We start from the raw sequence: 22,977 nt of genomic DNA, 5'->3' as shown, positions 1-22,977 counted from the left end.
TATAAAAATATTTTGAATTAAGATAAATTTAATAATTTGAGAATTGTGTATTTAAATGTTAGACTCAATTTAAAATTAAACTGAATTGAGTTGATCTCAATACCAAACTAGCCCTAAGAGAAATGAATACAACCATATTTGTAGTCTTTTAACTTCCTTGCATTCATTTTAAAAAAAATCTTAAATATAAAAGCCATGCGAAATTTCTTTAAACTCCACTTTTATCTAAAAGGAGTCTACAAAATTTGTATACACTAAAACTATATATAGTATTTCTATTACTTTAAAAATAAGTTTATTATAAAAATCCTATAAACAAAAGGGAGGGGCCGAGACCCATTGCTTCCAAAAGATTCAGAACAAAGCGTGTAACGAGAAAATAAAAGTTGGACTAACCAATTATAGTTGTGATTCCATGCATGCTCTAGTCTTGGTTAATATAGTATTACGTTCACCATGGGGGTGGTTTGGATTGACCGTCTTACAAATTATTTTACAAATGGTTTTACTGCAAAAATGAGTGACGGCTGCAATAGATGAGTTCTATTATATATATATATATTTATTTTTGTGTATTCTTTATGCACTCTATTGATCTGATTAGTTAAAATAGTTATTTTATATTTTAAAAAAATGACATAACCAATCACATTAGTATAGTGCATAATGATTACGTAAAAGTGACTGCACATAAAATTTTTGATTGAACAAATCAGACTAATTTTGAGAGAATTAGAATAAGTCTGTGGAGTAGTGAAATGGCCAAATGGGCAGTTAGCATAAAAAGGAAGTGTCGAAATGGAGATAAGAGAGGTTCCCACCGCAAGCTATTTTTGGCCGCATGGGATGTGACGTGTGAGGTATAATATTTTAGAAAAGGTTTCGATTTAGGAAATGGAGAAAACTTATGTTGGAGTAGTTTGGATTCTGATGCTTAGGCTCTTCAAATTTTTGTTTGATCTGATGTACTTTCGCTGAGTTCGAAATGGCTGTAATTGTAGAACTTAAAGTAGGAGTGGGAGAGAGAGAGTGGGAGCAGACAATCAGGTCGAAATTGCGGTAAGAAAAGAAATGAAGAAACAGGGTAAATAGGCAGGGTTCTCCATTCCATTCAGCCCGCTCATTGCTTGAAGATCCTTAATACGCAGGGATGCTGTAAGCCTGTACCAATTCACATTCTGATTCCAACCCAAAAATTTTGACATCATGGACCATTCTCAGTATTGGATAACTAAACCATTAAAGCATGTTTTGAACGGGAAATAAGTTAAATAAAATGGATGGATGGAGCAATTTTAATCAGACCCTAAAGGATGAATGGCTCTTTGGCCGGGCTGTCGTCGATCTCTGCATGGCAAATCCAAATCTAAAAGCAAACATTTATCAAATACAGCTATCAAACTGTTAATCTAAATGGCAAAATGATGTTGGATCTGCTATGATAGCTGTAAGATTCAATCATTTCAATTATTTGATTCGGTACAATTCTGCCATCGAATTCATGTTTTGCTACACAAGTTGATAAGCTTCCTGATGATCCCTTCCTACCCCAAAAGCTTCCAAATGCAAACTCCCCCTTCTGAGACATCTCCTCTAATACCTTCTCAACTTCCTCCATACAAGACCCACAACCATGGTCTCCAATATCTCTGAATAAACCGTCGACTTCAATTCTAAAAGACTCTCCATGCATTCCCACAAAGCTATCATCATCTTCGTATCGATCCATTTCTCTTTCTGTAATCTTATCATCCTTCTTCCTTTTTCGAAGCCTCTTCTTAGCATAATCCCTCGTCTTACGAATCAGTTTGTAAGGAAGCTTGAGCAAGACGAAGATGAGAATCTGTAGGATCAAGCATTGACAGCAACAACATATGACAACACAGTCTGCGGCAAGCATGTTGGGGTCCTCCATGGCCGACCGTGAAAGGTAGCTGGAAAAGGAGGAGATGATTGCTGGAGAAGTAGAAATGATAATGGAAGTCATATATATGCTTATATCATTTACGTAGTCAAGGAATAAGATCTTTCTCCGCTTGGGAGGTTTCAGGAAGTGTGAAGCAAACGGAATCGTAAATAATCTGGCAAAGCTACGAAAATGGCGTCCAGTGATCCCTACAACAAGTTTTGCAAGTACAGCTTGTGATTGGGGTTATCAGAAAATATTATAGAATATTGTACGTCTAGGAAAATGATCATAATTAAGCTGTCATCCCATCCCATGATTCCTTGAACTCCACTTCTTCTGTTCATCAAGATTTTATCGAGCAACTTCCACGTCTTATATATCTATTTCTTTGGCTCTCAATGGAATCTGCCTTTTAAGGAAGGTCTGTGTCGTCTCTCTCTCTCTTTCAAAAGAATCATACTCATTTTCGGTGCTGATAATAATAAATTTATACAATTTTTTTAAATATTTTTTTTTATTTAAATTAATGTGTTTTTTTTATACCAAAATAATATATTTTTAATAAAAAAAAATGAAATAGGCTGAGATAAGTGATCTTTTATACAGTGTGCCCTTGGAGTACTACCATTAGACATAAGAATGACTTTTTAAACTGAATTTTCTTTTAAAAAAAAATCGAAAATCTGAAAGAAAAATTATTAAATTCAATTGAGGATATTATGTTTCATTATTGTTATCTAGTTTGTTTTTTCGTTAAGAGACTCGGCTGACGTAACGATAGTGATGATTGTTATGTATTATACTTGTTTTTCGAAGCAACTCTTCTGACGTAACGCAACGTGAAGACATCATGATCTGACAAATGGTTGTTTTAATTTGTTAATTAAGGAAGGCATACATATGCAAAGATAGTCACAAAAAATGTCAAGGAAGCGAATAATGTCATTATGGTATTTTTTTAATAAAAACGACACCAGAAGATGATGTCATGAAGCCATCGAAGCTGAGTATTACTTTTACGTATTTTGCATATTTCATATATATTCTACTGATCTAATTAGCTGTATTAAATTTTTTTAATATACAATCAATTTCATCAATAAAGTACATAAAAAAGTACACGAAAATGATTACATATAACATTTTTGGTTGATTTATGACAAAGGGTAGTGAAAAGCAGAATCTACCAGTCTCCCACTTGTTATACAGATCCCTTTGTGTAACAAAACTGGGAAAAAAGAGCTGTATTAGCACCTCTATATATCGGTGGAGACAAAAATATAAAGAACAGGAATTAATTACAAAAGCACCACAAGTATGTGTGGAGCTAAAAAGAAAGAGAAATACTCTAGTCACAAAGTGATTATATAAAAATAATTTCATAAACTGACGTGACTCTGTGATTCATCATATTGCTAAAAAGAAACCAGGTTTCAAGAATCTAGGGTATAAATTTTTGCCTCTACAGCTGATGATGTCTGTTTGATTTACAGGCAACAACTGCATCTCAGCTGAGCCAAACTCTGCAATTAAATCAACTTGAACTTGAACAAGGCTCCAGCGCAGCTTGGCAGGCCCTCCTGGTTCAGTTTTTTCATCTCTCCCAATATCTACCAGGTCCTCTTAACTATACAAGTTACTTTGGCTAAAAAAATCTGTACTGTAATTTTGACTACCAAATGCCATCCTCCGAAACAACCTGATTTCTTCGGATTGCTGTGCGGAGTCAAACGCTGCACTTTCACCCACTCTCATTCCATTGGTTAGATCAGAAGTAGCTAAACTATCAAAGGCTCTAACGACCTGAGAAGAATGAGAATGCCAAGAAAAATGATTACCATGCACCCAGTATCCTAATATCATGAATGACGAAAAGTAAAGGAAATATTTTCAGCTGTTTGTAAAATCAAGTTTAATTACCAGTCCCATTCTTGGCCTCTTGGCTGCTGAATGTCGCACACAAGCAGCAGCTACCTCAATCATACGGAACATTTCACTCCCAACATAGTTCATGAGCCTTGGATCTGCCAAATGTTTAAATTCTACATCATCAAGTGCATGATTTAGCAAAGGTCGAGCCTGAAACATGAAAGTAGGTTTTTGGTCAGTAAAGGTGAATTGTGCAAGATTACAATGTGGTTGAGTGCACATGTTTCTCCTTAGCAACATCTCTGGCTGATATATACTTGGTTGTTCCCACATCCTTTTTATGCATGCATGCAAACATGTATACAAATTTCAATTGAATCACAAGATCTTTCCTGTGAAAAGATTCCTAGCTGGATTTGAAAAGTAGCAGATGAGTTGCCATTTATTTCTTTTTCTTATTTTTTTAAGAGGCCAGAACCCCGTCTTTTATATCATGACCGGCTTGAGTTAGAATACCTAGCTTCACCAATGTTACATTCTAAGATTCAGAAGACCTGAAGCAACAATTTGATGCAAAAAAAGGAAAAAAAAAATCTTAATAGAAAAGAAAGACCAGCACCAATTATTATTCTTTATCAGGGAGAGAGAAAAGAGGGGGGGGGGGGGGGGGGTGGGGGGATGGAAGTGGACTGAACATGAAGACACTCAAGCAAACAAAATGTCGTGCTATCAACTTTCTCTAACAACAAAAATTGGGTAGTGGCAATAGAAGAAACAGTAAAAGCAGCACAATTTTATAATGGATTCAAAGTGAAAACTTGACATATTATTACAAAAGTGAGAAAGGCAGCCAAGCAGATTTTTTTTATAGTAGGCAGCCAAGCAGATCTAGTTTGATAAAAATGCCTTCCTAAATATTAGTTTAGGAATAACAAGTTCAGACACTTTTGTATCGGCAGAGAGAGAGAACTTTTGACAAGATCGAGTTAATATATTTACCCATTCAACAAGACTCTCATCCCCCAAGGGTTGGGATGCATCCACAGGCTTCCTTCCAGTAATTAGCTCCAGAAGCACAACTCCAAAGGAGTATACATCAGATTTATCAGTCAATTTCCCACTTGATGCATATTCAGGGGCCATATATCTGAAACGAACCAATAAACACAGTCAACAAATACTGCTTTGGGAAAGACAAATGTTTTTCTTGAGCATATATACTTTCTACAACACCCCATATCTATGGGAAGGTTGTGAATGGGAGTTTGGTAGCTGCGATCCCACACTGTCTGGGTGGGAGAACTCTTAGCCTTTATAATGATTCCATGGAAGGTTCAATTGTAACTTTGATGAGCTCTTTTAGGGTATAAGCCTAGATTTGGCTTGGAATTTCATTCGGTCTTTACCACTTCAACTAGTAGATGCCTCCAGGCCTCGATAGGCAAATGGCTAATAAAAAATAATGGGCTACTTACCCAAAAGTTCCCATGACACGGGTGGTTATATGTGTATCTGCATCAAGAGCTAATTTGGCAAGTCCAAAGTCTGAAACCTGTAAAATAAAAATAAAGAAACTGTAGGCTTCAAATCTCCACAAAAAGAATATTTCGAAATATAGCTTGAGAAAAAATTACCCGAGCTTCAAAGTTGTTATCTAAAAGAATATTTGATGACTTAATATCCCTGTGAATAATTCTAGGATGACCTGTCATTCGCACAATCACATAAGAATAAACTTCATAAATGATGGATACTGGCAATGAAATGGAATATAGTCCAAAGAAAATTCTTTTCAAATTCTCTTGTGATAAAACTTGTGCACTTGCCAAGGTAAGATCATATGGTTGTAAGCCTGTACTACAGTACTAGTCAAGCTCACTTTCTCTGCACCTTAGACAAATTTCCAAAATGCACTTAGAAAAATATAAAAGTTATCACTAAAGATCATCGTGGAATTTAGATTTGAAATATGGATAAATGAAGATAAAATGCTCTTGATTCATAACCAATGTTAGAGAAAAAGCAGTTGTGATTTTTGAACTAAAGAAAGGCCACCAATCCTTTCATCCCACCCCCTCCCCACGTTCCTATGTTCAAATAGATATATTGAGCCTCACCAATCATCCAATGTTCCAAGACATCATAGCCCAATCTTTTCTTGGGACTGCATTGGGAAAGGCTACAAGTTATGATCTTGTTCGAGGACCAATATAATAATACGGAAGTTCCTCATATTTGGAAGGTACTGGTGTGAATGTGAACAACATTTATCTAACCTAGAAACACTACTTGGGCAATGCCTAAAGTCTCTTTAAATAAAATCTTTGATTACTTATAAAAATAAATTAATTACAGTCTTCATGGAGATAAGCTATTCCACGAGCTGCACCAGCAGCAACCTTGACACGTGTTGCCCAGTCCAGAGCCGGCCTACCTTCACCTACAAAATGCAAAGAGCAAAGCACAAGGTCAGAATCCCCTTGTCATAAAAAGGGTGCTTCATTGCTTGTTTATGGATTTACCATGAAGATGGAAATAAAGGGTATTGTTAGGGACATAATCATAGACAAGCAGCCTTCGGTTCTCAGAAATGCAGTAGCCGACTAATGACACCAAATGACGGTGGTGTATACGACCAATAATCTCAAATTCGGCTTTAAATTCTCGCTCACCCTGCCCCCCACCAATGTTTAGCTGCTTGACTGCTACCTCTTTCCCATCTGGTAGGTATCCCTTAAACACAGAACCAAATCCACCTTCACCCAGAAGATTCTCATTTGAAAACCCATTTGTGGCCTTGACTAGCTCTTCATAAGAAAACCATAACTTTGAATTGCCTAACCCACTTGGTTCTGCTGGAGTTGAGACAAAATTGCTGCCCGAACCACTTTGTAAAAGGGGAGCTGAAGAATGTGTCTTTGTAATGGATATATCTGGACAATTTACAAAACTTCTTAATTCACTTAATCCCATTGCATTCGCAATCATTTATATTTATATTGTTCAAAAGAAACAAAATGAACTAATTAGAATCTAAAATGATTCTGGGCACCTAATAACTTTTAACCAACGGTGACTTCCAATGAACATCTAATCTTGTCAATTTAGTTCTCCTCGTTCCTAAATCATGTCAATGTTATCTTTTCCTTCAGCAGGAGCATGGAAATTACTGACGCGGCTCACAGAAATTGTCCAAGCCATCAGTTTTTCTGACATCGAACTTACATTACTTAATTTAGCTGACATGGGGATGTACAACATACTTTTTTATATGACATGGCAATGCAAATAACAGGGTCAATATGACAAAATCTTGCCAAAAAACTGTAATGGGAAGAAAAGGGCATCTAATGAACCAAGTCAGCAAATCGTGTGTTCCAGTTGATAGTAAGGGTAACATTGACACGATTTACAGACTATGAGTAGCATTTTATTTTATAAGAAAGTACAAGGACTAAATTGATGCAACTGAATGTTCAGGAACAGATTGAAATAAATTGATGCGACTTTGTATATTTTCACCTACTGTGTTAAGAGTACTCATCCTCTTCTCAATGCAAAATATGGCTCCTAAATTTCATCTAAGCAAATTTTATTAATTAAACTGAAAAAACATTTTGATACTTTTCGTTTACATCAATATAAGGTGTTTAATTTCATTGTACTATCCAGCCATAATCCTGCACAGAGGAAGAAAGCACATCTAAGAAGTATTCCCATACAAATCAGAAGTATTCCCATACAAATCAGCACCGCAAAATTGAATATCTAGAGTGTCAATAACGCTCAGAAGTATAACGAGCAATAAATACCCACAGGACAGGAAAAAAGAAAAAGGCTATGTGAGTAACATCTAAAACAAAATCTATAAAATTGTACCTGGAGTGGATCGCATGACATGACCATTAACTCCAGAATCTCGTTTTCGTTGCTTCCTCATGCACCAGACAGCCACTCCAATTAGGCTAAGCACTATGATTCCCACCATCACACCAATAGCCACTATAACAGTGATGCCAATGGTCCCATTACTGGTGGAGTTTGATACTTCATTAGAATTAGAATTGTTCTTAGCTGGATCATTTGACGGGGGGATTGGATTTTGATAAGGAGATGGGGGAGAAACATGTGAGGGCGGAGGTGGTGCAAGATGTATGATGGGTGATGGAGGCGATAACTTTGGAGGAGAATTTGAAGGCGGTGGAGTTGGTTCAGAACCAGGTGGAACAGGAGCAACCTCGGGTGGTGGAGGTGAACTTTGGGGTGGCACTAATGCTGGAGTAGGAGGTGAGTCTACAGGAGTGGTTGATGCGGGTGTTGGAGGCGAACTTTGAGGTGGCACAGATGCTGCCGGTGGAGGTGAATTTACAGGAGGAGTTGATGCCGGTGTTGGAGGTGAACTTGGGCGTGGCACAGATGCTGGTGGAGGTGGTGAATATACAGGAGGGGTTGATGATGGTGGTGGAGGTGACTTCGCTGGTGGTGTTGATGATGGAGGAGGAGGAGGTGGATTTACTGGGGGGTCAGATCTTGAAGGTGGTGGACGCGAACTCTCTGGAGGTGGAGATTTGGAAGGCAGAGGAGGAACATTGGATGATGGAGGTGATGGTGATGTAGGCGGATCAGACTGGAGAGGAGGAGGAGATGATATTGTGGGTGTCAATGGGGGTGAAGTCCCAGAAGGAGAGGGTGGTGAGGTTGACTCCGGTACCGGAGGGGGGGACTGTGTCAGAGGAGATGAAGTTGAAGTGGTAGCAGGGTCCGGTGGATCGGCACCAGAAGGCGTGGAAATTGTAGGGGGGGCTGGAGCAGGAGGAGAAGAGGTTTGTGCGGGCGGAGTGGTGCTGGACGATGGTTGTGGCGACGACGAAGTTGTGGAAGGTGATACAGTGTTCGAAGACGGTGGCACGGTTGTTGAGGGAGATGATTCCGGAGATGTCGCTCTACTTGCCATCTGTTTCCGCAATCAAACCCAACGATGACAGAGAGTGTGACCAACTATCTCCTACAGTCCTACGTATCAGAATCATTCATGAAAGGAAATGACTTGTGCAAATTCCACTTGATTCTCACGCAAAAGCCAAACTTTGAGCTGAACCCAGTGATCAATTTCCAATCTTACGCCAAATCCATGTTTCAAAACTTGAAATTGAAGAAATCACCAAACTTTACCCATCAGACCCCAAGTGCTCCGCAATCTCCATTCTCAGCTCATAAAGCTCGTCCCCAGCAGAACCCAAGTCCTCCAACTAAGTTTCGAGCAAAAGTCAGATTACTAATCACTTCTAAAAGCAAAACCCAGATGGCCTATTACTTCCAAAAGAAAAATCCGGATCATCAAGGATGGTTTTTGAGCAAGAACGCATATGAACGAACTCAACAGTAAAACGAAAATCTATGAAATCTTATCATACTGAACAGATGCTAAGGTTTATCTATGAAGTATGAATACACGAAATAAAAAGAGGAGAAATTGCAGCAAGCAATACTCATGTTATTCAAACTGTCTTTAATTGCAGCAGCCGATCTCCATTCTTCACAACCTCTCTCTAGCTCCCTTCCCACCTTGGATAAGGAACTCAACACCGGGAAAGATTGTGGGGGTCTAAAATCAAGGACAGAGTCAAGGGAATGGTACAAATTTTATCCCAACTTGGACTTCGGAATAAAGTTACCGATAAAGATCATTCTGGCATCAGTCTTAAAACTCTAGATATTCATAGGATTTAAATAATTTGTACTGTTTTTATCGTTTTTTTCTCCTCTCAAGTTAGTTGAATTAGGATAATGAGTAAAGAAATTACGCAAAGGTAAACGCACTGCCGCATAATTTGTCTGCGCTCTCTCTCTCTCTCTCTCTGTGGTCATTCTTAGGAATAATAAAACTATAAACAACGGTCCAAAGCAGTCAGACATAAATTAAATGAGATACCCACCTTCCCTTCCTCACCTACATACCGCGATTTCGTCTCTGTGGGGAATGTTTGATTCTATGAAGCATAAACAATTACCCATAATTAATGCGATCTGTCTGTAAGACTGTATCCTTTTTAAAGTACAGAACTTGCCTCTTTGGCTAGCTCCGAGATTGACCATAATATTACAAGTAACTGAAATTCTTAAGAATTTTCATCCTAATTTCAGGATCTAGGAGAGTGATGGCATATGAATACCCGACGATATAAAAAAATATTATCTGAGTATATTTTATAGAACTTATTTATGTCTCCATCTCTTATACTTCAAATCTAAGAGATCTTGGTCATACTTTTCAATTGTTGCAAGGTTGTCACATCCTTATCATTATGACAGAAACCTCGTCAACAACAAAGGCAAGTTCCAAGCATTATGTGTGTTTCACAGGGTAGAGACAAGTTGGAAATAAGCATTGCTTGATCTTTGGTCATCTTAATATAGGATAATACCATAAATTTGAAAGTAAGTTTATTAGCTAAAGAACAAACGACTCGATTAAAGGGATCTGGATTCTCAGTAATTTGCTCTTTGAAATTTTGAATTGTAGAAAATTTTGTACAGTCAATTCGAAATGGTGGGCCGATGATTGCAGGATTTAGGCAACACGTGAAACTGCTTGTTGTTTTCGAATTTTTTAGATCTTTCACTTTTGTTGTTTTTTTGAGAAATAGCTTTCTTTTTTGCTCTGTGTTTTAATGTTCCTTTGTCCTTTTCGTTTACCTTTTGTTTGGAGTTGTCGGTGAACCTTGATATTTTATGGGCCTTACAGATTTCCGAATCACAAATAAGGCGCTGATTTAATAGGGAGATAAAAAGATGAAATAATTTTAAATAAAAATTAAAAAATTGAATAAAATATTATTTTTATTTTAAAATTTTAATAAAAATAAATTATTTATTATATTTTGTATAAAAATTTAAAAAATATATAATAATAAAATAAAATAAAATATTTTTACTATCTAAATAAGACGTAAATTTGTCTGACTATAGTCTAAAATTTTTTTGATGACGAGATATTTGAAAATTTTCATTATGTTAGATAAGGATCTGGCTCTCGACCAATTTTTTAGGTAAAAGATGTCTCTATTAGTAAATTTATCACTTTCACCACAGTACCTTGTTCATAAAGACCAAAAATCAGTTAAGAGCAACTCATTTATAGGATCTTCTTTCAATGCCTTCCTTGTCTAAATTAGAATCTCTAAGGAGCCTTTTAACCTCATGCTCAGGAGGTGTTCAGAAATTTTGTAGAAGCAAAAATAATATGTCCAGGATTTTTATAATTATTGAAATTGGACTTTTTGAATCTGATGGAAATTTTTAAGACTTAAAGGAGTTATATAGAGTTAATGTTATTTAAGAAATTAACTGAGAAATTGTGAGATCTACTCTACATGTATTTCTATCTTTCATTGAATCATGCTACACCCACCGAGGGTTTAGGCAGACAAAATGTCCCAAATGCCTTTTTATTTTTTTTATATATTTTTTTATACTCTTAAATATTTTTCAATTCATAATATCATTAAAAAAATATTTTCTTAATTATTAAATTAAAAAAAAACACCCATTGAGACCCACTGTTAGTTGTTGGAACCCTTTATCAATGGCTTTCAGCTCCATTTGGATTTGAAAAGCGTTTATCTCATCTCATCATTACAATTTTTTTAAATTCCTATATAAAATATAATAAACAATTCAACTTTTTCAAATTTCAAAACAATAATAATATCAAAACCGCTTTGGAGCGGTCAGACTGTTTTTATCACAGAACAACCCTCCTATTATGAGTTGCCACATCAGATATCACACCAAATAGAGAGAATAGATGCACCCACAACAAATCACAAACCTAGGTCACTAGAGCCCCTCCCTTCCGTCTCGATTCGATTCCAAACTCACCATCACTTTCATCAAAGCAGCCCTCACCATCGTGATTCGAAACTCATCTCTTCTATCTCTTTGCTCCGCCGCCCAATAGTTGTTTTCATTCCACCACCACCTACCAATTCGACGCTGGCAGGTTTCCACCAAAATCCACCTCTCACAATCACTACTTGCTCCAAGACTTGAAATTCTTCTGTCGAAAAATCGTGCAATTCTCTCATGACAAATCATGTGGACAAAACTTGAGAAGGTGATAATGTAAGGCACTCGTTGCTAATTTTTTCTAATTTTTCTGATTCAAATTTAAATATGTTATGCTTTAGGAAAAATGACATCTTAATTTTCCCGTTGAATGCCTCAACTTAAGGAATTTCAGATTTTCCTTCCACTTGACAGCAGCTTCAACTCCCTCTCCTCAACTCCTCTACATAAGCCCCTTCACAACAATACCATTCTCAGCATCCTCAACCATCAGATCAAGGAATTTAGGCATTAAACATCCATCACAAGCTGCTGTGTGGCAGAATTTCTGCTACAATAGCTATGGCAGCCAAAAATTTTGCAACCCTCTTAGATCTATCCAGTTTTATTCATTTTCGTTTCTATGACGTCTTGAGCCTTTTCCATCCTCATTTTTATCTTCCGTAGAAGGTTGATTGATGGTAGTTCAAAAGAAGTAGAAGAAAACAGCAACAAAAAACTGCAAACCAAACTATAACAGCAAGCTTTCCTTCCCTCTTCCATGTCTGGTTCTTTTCTTCTTTCTTTTTCTGTAAAGTAACTCAACCACAAGACAACCAAGATTCTGTCATGAGAGGGGGCTATCATTTTCCCTGCCAACGTCACAAGAGGAATCGGGTCCCTGAAGATGGCTAAGAAGAAGCGGGACTGTAAGTGACCAAAGAGCTTTCGTACGAGGGGGCCGAAGTGGATGGCGAGGAATCGGGGTGAAGTGTGGTCACATCATTACTAAGTTGTGAAGCCTACATGGCAACCAACTATTGGAGGACTTTTATTTGTGAGTTATAAGTCCAACCGGTCCTAAAGTTTTTCTAATAATATTAGTGTTTTCCTTATTGTTTATTTCATTGTTTATACGAACAGTATTTTAACTGTTTATGAGTCTATAAGCATACACAGAATTCTGTGTCTTTATCATTTTCCCTTCCAAAATATCATATTTTACACTTCTGAATTTCATGGTACTCAACTTTTGTAGGATGCCATATCATTAAAAATTAATGCTTAGATAACTAATTTTAACGTTAAGATATATTGTTATAAGTGGGTATATTTTAATAAAAATTTTATGTGCAGTCACTTTTGTGAACTTCAGTGATATAATTAATTGTGTATTAAAAAAAAATTAATCCAACCAATCATTCAGTAAAGTGCACAGAGAATATGCAAAAATAACTGTATATAACATTACACATATTTTAATGTTAAATCTCACATTTTCATTTTAAAACAAATTGTGACTAAAATGTCACATCGACTCAGCTTCACGTGTTATATCTTGTGTGTAAATCAATAAGTCAAGTGCCATGCCTAAGAATTAAGAAATATACATGAAAAACCAAAAAAAAAAAATGCAAAAATAAAACCAAAACACAGCTCAAAATATAATAAAGACGAAAGACATAAGAAAATACAATTAAAATAAAAAAAAAAACATTTAAAAAAGCAAAGCAACATATGCACTAATAGTCAAAATAAAAAATTTATAAATTTAAAAATAGTTTTATAATTAATGTTTTTTCTTGAAAAAAAGGTATGGGAGGACACCTCCATTTCCGCCCACAGGATAATAATTCTTGTGAAGAAGCAAGCACCACAGGATGCAATAACTCCTCATGACTGCTTTGGTTGCTCGGTTATTTGTTTTGATTGGTCCTACAACATAGCTAATTATCCTACCGCATTCAAGAACATGAACAAGGAAAAAAATGGTTAACAGGATGGACATTTCTGGGTCACAGAGAAGTCCAAAGAAGGTCGATTTCACCTGACAGCAACACAAAAAATTTTGATTATATCAAGCATCATTTATGCCGGTTTGCCAACCTTGAATTTCTTCTCGAAATGATTTCAGCAGCCCAATTCTTTCCTAACTCCGTCTGAAACTTTCCTGAAAGTTTGGAAGGAAGAAACATTAAGCTTGAAGTACAATTAACACATGTTCGCATTATTCTTATCTGCATTGAGCTTGAAATGATGAAATGGTTTATTCTACCTGCAGTTGAAAGGAAAAACTCATCCAGCACCTTCCCATGTTCTGCCACAAAAATTGTGATAGCAAATAACTTCAGATTGGTCACACGCATTCTAAGCATATGTATATTTTATCAAAAAATACACTCACCGGTTTCATACTCTAGTGCTTGCAATATCATTTCAACCTGGCGAGAGAACATATGCAACCTTAATAAAATAAAGCAAATCTTCGGACATAGCGAAACTTCTGAAGTGTATGTTTCATTTATTCATATATAAATGCACAATTAAAACAGGTTGTAGAAACATATATAAAGTAACTTTGGACCCTTCCCCCAACCTGCCCAACTGCTTGACTGGAACTGCTGCGGGAAAACCGACCATATAATGTTGTAGCAATTCTTTGCCAATGGCCTTTTGAGCAATGATGAGTCATGAACAAATCAAGTGTCTAATAGTCAATGAGCTGGCTCCAATCACACTTCCTCTTCTCCTTAGGATAGAACGGAGGAAGAGGTAACTAGGTGCATGTCACTTGACCACTCCCCTCCCAAAAAAAGTCAAAATTCTAAGTATTCAACACATTCTTCAAGTCTTAACAGAACAACACAAACTACCATCCGCATCAGACGACCATAAAAGAAGATTAAGGGTTTATGCATCATCACAAGTAAACAAATATGCCAATATCCAAATTACGGACTTCTTTTGAACCCATAATCTTGTCTCATTTCCAAATAAAAAAATTATATTTAAATGCAGATATACATACTTTGTCAAAATCTTTCACAAGATTAGCTTCTAAAGATGAATTATTTTCATATTCCCGCCAAAGTTCTTTGATCTCTTCAGCTGCACATCACAAAGCAACCAATCGTGGCAAACTGATACCAAAAATGAAAATTGACACAGTTCAAGTTTGCCCAGCTACTTAACAAGTACCTCTCATCCCTCCACCAAGAACTTTGCACATTTCATTTAAAGCTGCCTGCTCCATTCTGCTCTTTTCTTCTTTGGGCACACCATCAGAGGGTGTTATATCTCCAACAATAGCTTTGAAAGACCAAAATCCAGCTCAAAGTTTAATTCAAGTCACAAATATGCATAAGAACATGCATAATAAACATTGCCCAGGCAACACATGAACAAGTCGAGGGTTACAGGGCTTGAATGGTGGAAGAGCAGAGCATTATCTGAAGAAGATACGCGACAGAAAAACTAAGGGTCAGTGATCTAAGAGGGGCCACTTTAGTGGAGAAGCTGTCTTGTGTCTTGGAGGCAGAAATTATGGCTAAGAGAGGATGGCATGTACAAAATCTTTTCATCAAATAGGAGAAAAAACGCTGTTGAGATGCTTTTAATTGATGGCTCAATCTCTTCTGACCAAACTGAGATCAGAAATCATATTGTACAATACTATGAGCATCTATATTCTAAGTGGTTTGCTTACAGGCCCAAGCCTCACAGACTGACACTTCAGTCTGTAGAGGAAGAGATGTCTATGTGTCATGAGAGCCCACATGAAGAAGTGGGGTTCTGAGTGTCTATGGCTCTCTTCCATGTTTTTTGGGATGTAATTCAAGCTTGTTGGGTATTCCAGGATTTTCATACCGATAGCAAGTATGAAAAAAAATTAATGCCACCTTCATAGCCCACATCGTTAACAAAGTTGGGGCAATGGATATTGAAGACGGGTAGCCTTGTGAATGGGGTGTGCAAGATAATTGCCCTTTCTAATTGGTCGAGTAGGGTTATTGAGAGGATTATTTTGTAACCACAAAATACTTTTGTTAGAGGTAGACAGATTTTAAACTTTGTACTTGTTACTTTTTTCTTTTTGATTGGCAACGGGTGTCTAAGAACAACATTCCGACTAATCCCCGGGGTGCAAAGACTTTCGGCAAGGAGTTACCTGCAAGTGCACCTCAGGTAATTCAAGGAAAAAATCTCCCGGTCTGATAGCCCCTAGAGATTGTTTGCACCCAGTGGAATTCAAACCTTAGACCTTGGAGGGGGCATACCTCCAAGACCAAGGTCTTTACCACTTGAGCCAACCCCAAGGGGTTTTGTACTTGTACTAATGAATGTTTGGATGGTAAACTCACCTAAGATGAGCCAGAGGTGCTTTGAGAATTAAATATTTAGAGGGTCTACAGTAATGTTAATTGGGAGTTTCTTTACTATTGCTTGGGAGATGAAGTTCTAGGAAAAAATGATGATCATAGATGACGCATTGTATACCATTGGTGCGCTTTCTATATTAGTGAATGCTACTCCTGGTGACTTCTTCAATAGCTCTCATAATTTGAGATAAGATGATTCGTTGTCTCCATTACTTTTCATTCTTATAATGGAGGCTCTCAGTAAACTAGGCCTGCTCAACATTTACCATTGTTTGCTTGCAAATAATACTGTGGGGCAATCCAAGATGAAGAGGGTCGGGTGAAAGAGTTCAAATTTTCCACAACTGAACTGGGTCAAGATGTGCTCTTTTTTATATTTTTTGTGGAGGTTTGGGAGTTTATAAATTGCTTTTGTTCAACTATGCCTTTTTAGATAAGGGACTTTCATTATCAACAAGAGATAGAGGTCATGCAGAAAAGGTTTTCCTAACCACATTAGACTTGAGGTGAGTGATCGTTCTAGGACCATATTCTGATATGATCTGTATTCGGCCCATTTACCTGCTCCCCGCTGGTCATGGGCAAGCAAGCGGATTCAATCTGTTTTGAGAGATGTGGGGGCAGGTGATAGGTGGGGAGCCCCACCAACTCGCCGAATCTCTTTTAATTAATATTATATACATTATTTTTCATATATAGAGTGAAAAAAACCCTCTCCAACCTGACGAGTGTGTCAGGGATTTAAGAGGGGAGATTGTAATATCTCAAATTTAATATGAGAGGGTAGTAAATGAGATACCACTTTGCTTGAGAGGGAACATTCTTGCCCCTTTCAAGGTGCTTCAATTGTATCCTTGATTAATCCTTTAGGAGTATAGGCTCACATATGGCTCGGGCTTGCCTTGGTTAATTACAAATGGTATCAAAGCCAATTTAGCAATACCTTGTGGTGCTGAGACATTCAACATGATATGGGCCTTGACAAGGGTACCATGAATTTGAGTGGGGAAATTGTGATGCCATTTACTAAGCCTCACTTTGGGTGGGTGGGAGTAGTATTATAGGTGAATGAATACGATAAAGGTCCAATGTAGGGCTTGGTGGAACTAGGCTTTATAAGATCCAAAGAGTTCCAATCATGACCTTATGTAGTCATTTTGGAGTATCAGTCCACATGTACTTTGGGCTTTCTTTTAAGTTGTTACAGAGAAATCTTCAAAATGAAATTATATCTAATAATTCTAATCCCTGCAAAATGTCAAAATATTAAGACAAGATTTTGGACTGGTCTATATGGTAGGAAATGGTTTGAACGGCTTCTGAGTTAATGGTTAAAGTGCCTCTAAAACAAGAAAGAAAAATACATCAACATCAGATCGATTATATCTCATTTATCCTGCAGTATCCTATTTAAACTCGCACAAAAAATGTGCCTTGCATGGAGGAGCGTGGCCTGAATAGCAATATCAAAAAAGTTTTTTTTTCCCTTAAAGGTAAACAATAATTCGCATGCTTAGGGGACTGAACCCATGACCGGATTCTCCACCCATTATGGATGTGGAAGCAAACACCACTGGTCAAAAAGCATTTGGCAGGCCTTATAACTCTTGTGAACGTATTATGGGTCCAGTTTCACACAACAAAGTTTCAAAAGCTTCTTTCATGAAATCTAATCCTATAAGATTTCAATTATGAATATACAATGATAGTAAATCAAATGGAGTCAAGATGGTACCTTCTGCAATATCATGCACAATTGCTATCTTAATACACCTGTATAAGGACAAAAGACAAAGGATTTAAACAGATAACAAACAGGGAAATTACCAAAAGTAACAAGAAAACAGAATATGGGAAAAGGGGCAAGTAAAGAAAGAATATCAAATAAAATAGACTTGGGGAAAAACTAACTGCAACCACCTAGACCACACTTCAAGTAACTGTCCATGCAGGGATTCTATCCAGGCACTAGCTATATTTAACATATTGATCTGAATTTACTTTTCAACTGTAACAAAAGCACCTGTAGATTAAACTAGTTATCTATTTATGCTACTCAATAAGTTTTCTTTTATCGGTAAAAAAAAAAAAAAAATTGAATGAGCAGTAACAAGTAAACAATAACCAGTAAAATTGAACGAGCAGTGACAGGAAAATACAACATATATTGATTCAAAACATAAAAGCAAACAACTTTTTGGAACAGATGATATTTATTTAGAACAGAAGTGGAAAGTCCTTAAAGCCACCTACCGCATTGGTCTTAAATATTGCATAAAATTTGAAAACTTAAACTATCCTTAAATTTTACTAACTGGAAAGGAGAACCGAACATATGCTATTCATTTTTATTTTCATTTTCATTCTGATTGACATGACTTCAACCTTTGGCCACCCAAACCCCATCCCACCCGTCCCCTTGCCACCTGAAGCAAGGCATAGCTAAGGGCTATCCTTTAACAACAAAAATGAAACAATTGTTTCATCAGGTAGTCATTAAATATATAGACTGTGAAATTGAAACATTGAAACAACTGTTTGGCCTAAGTGGTGAAGGCCTTGGTCTTGGGGTCTCATTCCCTTCAAGGTTCAAGGTTCAACACCTCATGGGTGCAAACAATCCTTTGGGGCCACACCCCCTGGTGAAAAGCCAGCGATTTAACCAGTTCCGTGTAGGGAAACTTCCGAGGGTGCGGTGCATGGGACCGGGGTTTATTTTGCAGAGGTGGGTCCAAAGGGCCCTGCCTTGGAGAGGTTCCCCGACATCAAAAAAAAAAAAAAAAAGATGCACATCTAGAAAGGTGTGTGAAGATTGTTTCAACTTTGAGGACAATCAGAAACATAATAAACATGAAAGATATTCTCAAACCACAAGATTCAGATAACTCTAAGACTATGGTTTCCCTAGCAAAAAGCTGACATGCACCATATAGTTTAGCCTCCAATTATGGAATCAAGTTGTACCAACCCAAGGAAGGCCCAAAACACATATGGACCTATACTCGAAAAGGACTAGTTAATGATACAATCAAATCCCTTGGAATCATTATAAAGGGCTTGAACTTCTCCTTTACTAGCAATGTGAGATCCCATTTACTACCTTCCTTTACACAATCTGACTTATTACAATCACTCTCCCCTAAATCCCCAAAGTCCTCATCAGGCTATTCTATCAAAGGTGACACGACTCAAGTCCCACACTTCTGGTTGGGATTAGGTATGATATCATTTGTAACGACTCAAGGAACGCCCAAGCCACATTTAGACCCATATTCGAGAAGAACTGGTCAATGTTATAATTGGAACCCTTTGGGATCATTATAAAGGGCTTGAACTTCTCCCTCCCAAGCAATGTGGGATCTTGTTCACCACCTTCCTTCACACAATCCAGGGTAATATAGAAGCAACAAAATTACCATAATAATACTCCTTCAAACCTTCCTTGAGGTAGAATAACAAGCATATTTTTAGAAATCAAACAAACACAGCCCATTGGTGTCGACTGATATAAGCCATAAACTAAAAGTTTCAGGCACCAAACATTTTTGTTGGGGGGATACAATTTTTGTAATACTCTATTTTTTTTCTTAATTACAACATATAGTCTTGAACAATCTTGCATGTCCTAGGTACAAGAACCACAAAAAGTGAATTTCCAATTATATTAGTTTATATGATTGGCACTTGACATGTTGATCACTATCATGGAACATCAAACTTGTAGTAAGACTGGCTCCGTTTGAATAGTAAGAGTATTTCAGATGATCTGTGAATAGTAGTGAAATAGTAGTGAATAGTTTGTGGAAAGTAGTGAAGTAGTCTAAGAACAATTGTGTTCCCAAACAGGGCCTTAGAGGGGTAGGGCTTAACTGAACCATTAATGATTGGGCATGAGGACCAAAACCATTACCAACCATTAATGATTGGGCATGGTAGGGCCTTACTGAACCATTAGTTTGTATGATTGGAACTTGGCATGTTTTCCATATACCATCAAACCCATAGTAATATTTAGAGGAGCATGGGAACCATTAATGGTTGGTACTATTACCTGCCTCACCCCAAGTATCCCATTAGAAAATGAGGAACATGATTGCTGAAGCACCAGTCATCCACAAAGGTCTAACACAATTCTGATAGAGAAGTTTTCTCATCTGTATGAAACTATAGAATATCTATATTCTCATCCTTCTAAATTGGAGAAATTACACTTAAACCCCCGCACCCCGAGAATATATTTTTCAATTTAACCTCTAAACTAACAAGGTTGTCACATAAAATAGAAGTTATAATTTTCAACCTTGTGAAGATATGATAATTAACATGGAGAAAAATAAATGATGTGCCACAATCTTAATGGTTGAATCTAACAGGATGGTGAACATTGCAACTTATGTTTCAAATTGAGGGCTTAAGTGACAACATTGGAAGTTGGGAAGTTATATCGCAAAATTCTGGTGGTTTGAGAGGTTGAAGTATAATTTCCCTTTTAGATTATATCTAAAGGACACATCCTTTCAACAAATCATGACTGGCATATTGAAGATGTACCAACCAACTAGCCAAAGGGGCCATCAAAAAACAGCAAAATATATGTTAGCAAAATCCATGCTCAAACTTGTATTAAGCCAAATCACACAAATCTGGCTAGTTACCAATACATTGGAATGCTGATTTATGTAATTTATATACATAATGTATAAAAGCATAATCATTTCAAGGCATTGTTTCAGTCTATCATACATATCCAGGCAACATCATCTACTTGTGCTAGCTACACATAATCATATTAAAAATATATATATGGAGAGAACAAATGTGACAGATAAATCAAAAAATTTTAGTTAAAATCAGACAAACATATCATGGTGACACAGCCTTGAAATTTTATGCAAAATATACAAGCACAAGCCTTCATATAATATGATGATGTCTAACCTTTCCCTATTCACACCAGGAAGGTCACCAGCAATCAAAGCCATCACAGCCATGCGGTACATATGGTCAGCAATTGACTCGGGACCCTTTATCCCATGATTGATCCATCCTTTCCTTTTTGTGGTCTACAAGAGAGAGACACAAATGGAGATAATCTAGTCTTCCAAATCCTTAACACATACTGCAGGTCTATTTGAATTTATTTATAGGGAATATTTCAATTTATTTCTATACTTTTTAAATTCGGAACTAATGTATATGCAGTTATAATTGCATTTCCTTCAAAATCAGAGAAACTTCGTTCATGAATACAATGCATGAACTCAATCACCAGCCATTTGGTCCGTTTAAGATAGAATAACCCTGAACACCACAAATCCTCACCCATAACAGGTCGAAGCCCGGACCTCCACCTTTGAAACCACAAGTACCAGTATATCTACGTACCCATCGAAATTCCTGCTAAAAGCCTAGGTGGAATTTGGCGGGGATTCTCCAAGCAAACTATGGATGAGAACATGCTATTAAAACCTAAGCCGCCAATGAACTTTGGCAACGGTCTAGTCTCTAGATATCTCCAAAGATAGACTTCATTTTTTAAGTTTAATAGATGAAGCTAAAAAAATTTCACTTCTTCATTTTGCTGATGAGTAACTAACATTTCCACTTCTATTAGAAATCAATATATATAAACTGCAGTAAAACTTTCCATAACTAGGACTCGTAAGAAGATTACCGTCAAATGCGAATGAAGATCATTTTTTTAGAAGGTTTTCCGGACAACCAAACAGGAAGAATGTATACATTTTTCTATTTCTCGCCCTACCTTAAGGCGATGGCACAATGTAAGAAAATCAATCGCAGACGAAGACGAGTGCGAAGCCGAAGATCCGATCGAAGCTTCGGACTCCTGCAAATCCAGCGATCTCTTGGCACCGAACCCGTCTGGACCAGGCTTGTGGGAACGAACGGATACGAGCCTCGGGCAAGGGGCCTCGTTGAAAAATCCGGGTCCCGGAGACGAGCTCCTGTTGAATAAAGCGAGATTCGGGAGAGAAGGAAGAGGCCGCCGGTGCAGCGGGGGCGCGCAGCTCGTCGAGGGATTCACCGCCATTGATGCAGAGACAGGAACAAACAACCAGTTGCGGTGGTTTTTCGTTATTCTTTTTGTTTTAAGCATTCGGAGAAGTACATGTTATACACGTGCCAGTGAGCAATGCATGCGTACCAACGTGTGGTTAATGGTTGAATAGGTCGTCAATTTACTGTATTACTCGGTGATATTTGCAATCTTACGTCAGCAAGTCTTGCATAATTTTTCTTAAAAATTAAATAAATTTAGAGTTTATATGAAAAAATTATTTTTTAAAATGAGTAATGATATATATCATAAAATGTGTAATCATTTATTGTTAAAAAATTAATTTTTTTTATATAAATCTTGTACGATCGTATTTATTTATTTTTTAAAAATAATTATATAATATTTATTTATTTTTTAAAAATAATTATATAATATTTATGAACTAATAATTACTACTATTATTTCTCTATAATTTGTTATAATCGTACAATAAGTTCTACTCGTAGCATTTATAGATGTCAAAAGCAGTTCAGGTTTTTTTTTTCCCTTACGAGTAATGTGGCAGCTAGATGAATATCTTCCATATAATTGATATGAAGTGAATACCAAACTTGAAATCTTATAAATAACATATTCAATCGTCAATTTTTTGATATTTTTTAATAATGAATCTTATTATTTTTAAAAATAATTATATGATATTTATATATTCTATGACTATATAAATTTCATGCAAACCGTCTTGAGCAAACAATCAAATATATAAAAAAAAAAAAAAAATAGTAAATAAGTAATAATCTTATCATTTTTCTTAAAGTCAAGAATTTACGAAACATGTCCGTTGAGATATTTATTAGGCCTAACTTGTATGCGCTATGGCTTTATATTGATTATGGGCCGTTTGGGCTAAATATTGATTTTGCGGATCTGCTGGGCTTGTTAATAGTTACGCGTAATTTCTCAAAAAACAA

General features: G+C 36.6%; 3 protein-coding genes across 5 annotated transcripts; all 3 read right to left on the bottom strand.

The window, feature by feature from the left end:
- Positions 1 to 740: 740 nt before the first annotated feature.
- LOC122314271 lies at positions 741 to 2,197 on the bottom strand. Its single transcript, XM_043129755.1, has one exon. The coding sequence runs from the start codon at positions 1,985 to 1,987 to the stop codon at positions 1,397 to 1,399; it is 591 nt and encodes a 196-aa protein (XP_042985689.1). The 5' UTR covers positions 1,988 to 2,197; the 3' UTR covers positions 741 to 1,396.
- Positions 2,198 to 3,138: 941 nt separating this feature from the next.
- On the bottom strand, positions 3,139 to 9,614 carry LOC122313446 (proline-rich receptor-like protein kinase PERK9). Of its 2 annotated transcripts, XM_043128460.1 has the most exons (8): positions 7,658 to 9,607; positions 6,301 to 6,711; positions 6,132 to 6,218; positions 5,413 to 5,483; positions 5,254 to 5,330; positions 4,778 to 4,925; positions 3,830 to 3,988; positions 3,139 to 3,712 (listed from the first exon to the last, which is right to left on the bottom strand). In XM_043128460.1, the coding sequence occupies exons 1-8, from the start codon at positions 8,730 to 8,732 to the stop codon at positions 3,533 to 3,535; spliced, it is 2,208 nt and encodes a 735-aa protein (XP_042984394.1). In that variant the 5' UTR covers positions 8,733 to 9,607; the 3' UTR covers positions 3,139 to 3,532. The 2 variants fall into 2 exon arrangements, with proteins under 2 accessions (XP_042984394.1, XP_042984395.1); XM_043128461.1 differs by lacking the exon at positions 6,301 to 6,711 and having other exon boundaries at positions 7,658 to 9,614.
- A 3,734-nt stretch (positions 9,615 to 13,348) lies between these two features.
- Positions 13,349 to 22,103, bottom strand: LOC122313514 (5'-deoxynucleotidase hdd1). Of its 2 annotated transcripts, XM_043128596.1 has the most exons (9): positions 21,749 to 22,103; positions 20,923 to 21,047; positions 17,720 to 17,757; positions 14,804 to 14,914; positions 14,634 to 14,713; positions 14,010 to 14,046; positions 13,881 to 13,922; positions 13,653 to 13,775; positions 13,349 to 13,560 (listed from the first exon to the last, which is right to left on the bottom strand). In XM_043128596.1, exons 1-8 carry the CDS (start codon positions 22,100 to 22,102, stop codon positions 13,690 to 13,692), a joined length of 873 nt encoding a protein of 290 aa, XP_042984530.1. In that variant the 5' UTR covers position 22,103; the 3' UTR covers positions 13,349 to 13,560; positions 13,653 to 13,689. The 2 variants fall into 2 exon arrangements, with proteins under 2 accessions (XP_042984530.1, XP_042984529.1); XM_043128595.1 differs by having other exon boundaries at positions 13,349 to 13,775; positions 21,749 to 22,101.
- Between the last annotated feature and the right edge of the window lie 874 nt (positions 22,104 to 22,977).

The sequence above is a fragment of the Carya illinoinensis genome, chromosome 6 (genome assembly GCF_018687715.1).
Source record: "Carya illinoinensis cultivar Pawnee chromosome 6, C.illinoinensisPawnee_v1, whole genome shotgun sequence".
In the NCBI taxonomy this organism is placed as follows: domain Eukaryota; kingdom Viridiplantae; phylum Streptophyta; class Magnoliopsida; order Fagales; family Juglandaceae; genus Carya; species Carya illinoinensis.
This window is presented reverse-complemented; position numbering and strand designations above follow the sequence as displayed.

Bases quoted from the DNA above. Each gene is read 5' to 3' on its own strand.
- LOC122313514 (XM_043128596.1), bottom strand. From the start codon at position 22,102: ATGCTTAAAACAAAAAGAATAACGAAAAACCACCGCAACTGGTTGTTT. The intron at 21,048-21,748 runs GTAGGGCGAGAA...TCTCTCTTGTAG, and splicing joins CATTGTGCCATCGCCTTAAG to ACCACAAAAAGGAAAGGATG. The intron at 13,776-13,880 runs GTAGAATAAACC...CCAAACTTTCAG, and splicing joins GTTTTTCCTTTCAACTGCAG to GAAAGTTTCAGACGGAGTTA.
- LOC122313446 (XM_043128460.1), bottom strand. From the start codon at position 8,732: ATGGCAAGTAGAGCGACATCTCCGGAATCATCTCCCTCAACAACCGTG. The intron at 5,331-5,412 runs GTAATTTTTTCT...TTTATTTTACAG, and splicing joins ATAACAACTTTGAAGCTCGG to GTTTCAGACTTTGGACTTGC. The intron at 4,926-5,253 runs GTAAGTAGCCCA...GGTTCGTTTCAG, and splicing joins CGTGTCATGGGAACTTTTGG to ATATATGGCCCCTGAATATG.
- LOC122314271 (XM_043129755.1), bottom strand. From the start codon at position 1,987: ATGACTTCCATTATCATTTCTACTTCTCCAGCAATCATCTCCTCCTTT.